This window comes from Scylla paramamosain, chromosome 40, assembly GCF_035594125.1.
Source record: "Scylla paramamosain isolate STU-SP2022 chromosome 40, ASM3559412v1, whole genome shotgun sequence".
In the NCBI taxonomy this organism is placed as follows: domain Eukaryota; kingdom Metazoa; phylum Arthropoda; class Malacostraca; order Decapoda; family Portunidae; genus Scylla; species Scylla paramamosain.
The window spans coordinates 10,631,604-10,634,103 of record NC_087190.1 but is presented as its reverse complement, the minus strand read 5'-3'; the positions used below and the strand labels follow the sequence as shown (position 1 = coordinate 10,634,103).

The 2,500-nt window shown below is 42.4% G+C and overlaps 1 protein-coding gene across 1 annotated transcript in view; it reads right to left on the bottom strand.

Annotated features, from left to right (window-relative positions):
- The window catches only part of LOC135092410 (tyrosine-protein kinase Fer-like), a 33,220-nt gene that overhangs the window by 6,454 nt on the left and 24,266 nt on the right, over positions 1–2,500 (bottom strand). Inside the window, 2 exon segments of the mRNA XM_063990893.1 lie at positions 540–753; positions 1,771–1,947. Coding sequence (XP_063846963.1) covers positions 540–753; positions 1,771–1,947 — 391 coding nt within the window.

The following is a 2,500-nucleotide window of genomic DNA, read 5'->3' as shown; positions in this document are numbered from 1 at the left end:
AATAATTTAGTGATTTTAAGAAGGTACTGTGAGGTATTGCTTTATAGGTGTGTTTCTAGGGACCTACCTGTGTAATATTAACCTCCTCACCTTTGTTAGCAGTGCAAGAAAAATTATTTGTGTTAGGTTAGACAGCAGAAAAGAGTAGTGATTATATTTTCCCCATGTTTCTCTTTTTTTTTTCTATTTTCCTCACTACATCATTCCTTACCTTCACCACTATCACCTGTTATTCACCCATCATCACCATCACTAGTATCTATTACTCACCTATGACCACTATCACTAACACCCATGTCTAGCACCTATCACCACCCAATCATCATCACTACCAACCATCACTACTGCTCCCATCAACCTATCATCCACCACCTCATCATTACCCCCATCACCAACACCACCACCATCACCAACACCACAAATCACCCATTCCTACCACCACTACCACCACCACCACCCATTCACCATCACTATCACCCACATCATTCTCTTCACCCATCACCACTACCACCCATTCCCCATCACCACCCGTCACTCACCAGGCACCAGTTCCATGACAATCATAATGGGCTGCTTCTGGACACAAATCCCAATGAACCTGACAATGTTGGGGTGGTCGTACTGTTTCAGGATCCTTCCCTCCTGCAGGAACTTCTTCTTCTGCTCGTCAGGGAGGGTGACGCGGCAGGTCTTCACGGCCACCTCTAGCCCTGAGTCCCTCAAACGCGCCTTGTACACGTCGCCAAAGTTACCCTGGGAGGAATTTTTTAATTATTATTTTATTTTATTTTATTTATTTATTTATTTTTTTGTTGTTGTTTTGGGGTTTGGGTTTTTGGTGTAATTTTTTGTGTGTGTGCGAAAGTTTGTTTATTTTTGGTTGGGTTTTAGTGAAGGAAAGCTTTTTTGGGCGGGAATTAATTAATCTTTTTTTTTTGTTTTCAGTTTGTGAAAGTTTTTTTTGGCGGTTTGTGAGTTTGTTTTTAGTATTTTTTCTTTCTTTTTTGTGAGGGGTTTGTGAGTTTGTTTTTTTTGGTATTTTTAGTTTATGAGTGTTTTTTGGGGGTATTTTTTATTTGTGAAAGTTTGTTTTTTGGTGTTTGTGAAAGTTTTTAATTTTTTTGTGAAAGTTTGTTTTTTGGCTTAGCTTTAGTTGAGGAAAGTTTGTTTATGATGTTCTTTGAGTGGTTCTAGTTTGGGAAAGTGTGTTTTTTGTGTGTTTTTTGGTTGGTGAAGAAAAGTTTGTGTAATTTCTGGATGTTTTTAATGAGAGAAACTTTTTTTTGGTGGTGGTTACAGTGAAGCAAGTGTTTTTTGGAGGGTGGTGTATTTTTTGGTGTTATTGGATGGTTCTAGTGAGGGGAGGTTTCTTTATGCTGTTTTTTTTTTTTTTAATAAGGAAAATATTTGTTTTGAGATGTTTACTAGTGAAATTTTTTTTTGTGTGTGTTATGTGGTGTTTTTGGCTGACTTGGGGGGTTTAGTTAGTGTAATTTGTTTTGTTGGTGATTTTCAGTTTGTGTTTGGGAATATTTGGGGTCTTTAAATAGGGAGAGGTTATTTACTTTTCTTTGTTTTCATTCCTTTTTTTTTTTTTTTTTTGGCAAAAGGATAAGTTGAGATAAAAGTTTTGAAAAGGTTAAGTTGACTAAGTCTGGAGATTTTCACACACACACACACACACACACACACACACACACACACACACACACACACACACACACACACACACACACACACACACACACACACACACACACACACACCCACCCGGCCTATCTTCTCCCTCAGCTCCACATCGTCATTGTTGAGTTCCCAGCGCTCCCTGAAGATGGGAGTGCGCAGGATGGCCCCAGACTTGTTGGTGACAGGCAGGCCACACTGGTGCTGGTACAGGATCAGCTCCTGTATGGTGGGGAAGGCTGGCCCCTCAAACCTGTAGTGTCCCTGGGGGAGGAGAGGGGGTCAGAGGGGTGAAAGGGAGGGTGATGAAGGCAGAAGTAGTGTTAGGGTGATAGTGATGGTACTGATTGGGTTAGATAAGGAAGAAGGTGTGAGATGGTGGTGATGCTGTGGGGGGTGATGGTGATGATAGTGCTGGTTGGGGTAGATAGGGGAGGAGGTGTGAGGTGGTGATGGGGTGGGCAGGAGGTGTGAGGTGGTGATGGTGATGTGAGGTGTGGGGTGGTGGTGGTGATGGTGTAGGCAGGAGGTGTGAGGTGGTGGGACAGGAGGTGTGAGATGGAGGTGATGGTGTAGGCAGGAGGTGTGAGGTGGTGGTGATGGTGATGTAGGATATGAGGTGGTGGTGATGGTGGTGTGTGGTGATGGGGATGGAGGAATAAGAGGCCAAGACAACCTAGCTTAACCTAACCTAACCTGACCTGACTGGACCTAATGTGACCTTACCACGACCTAAGACAGCATACCTTAACTCAGCCAAACAAAAACTGACCTCATGTAACTTTAACCTAACATAAAATGACCAAACTTAACCCAA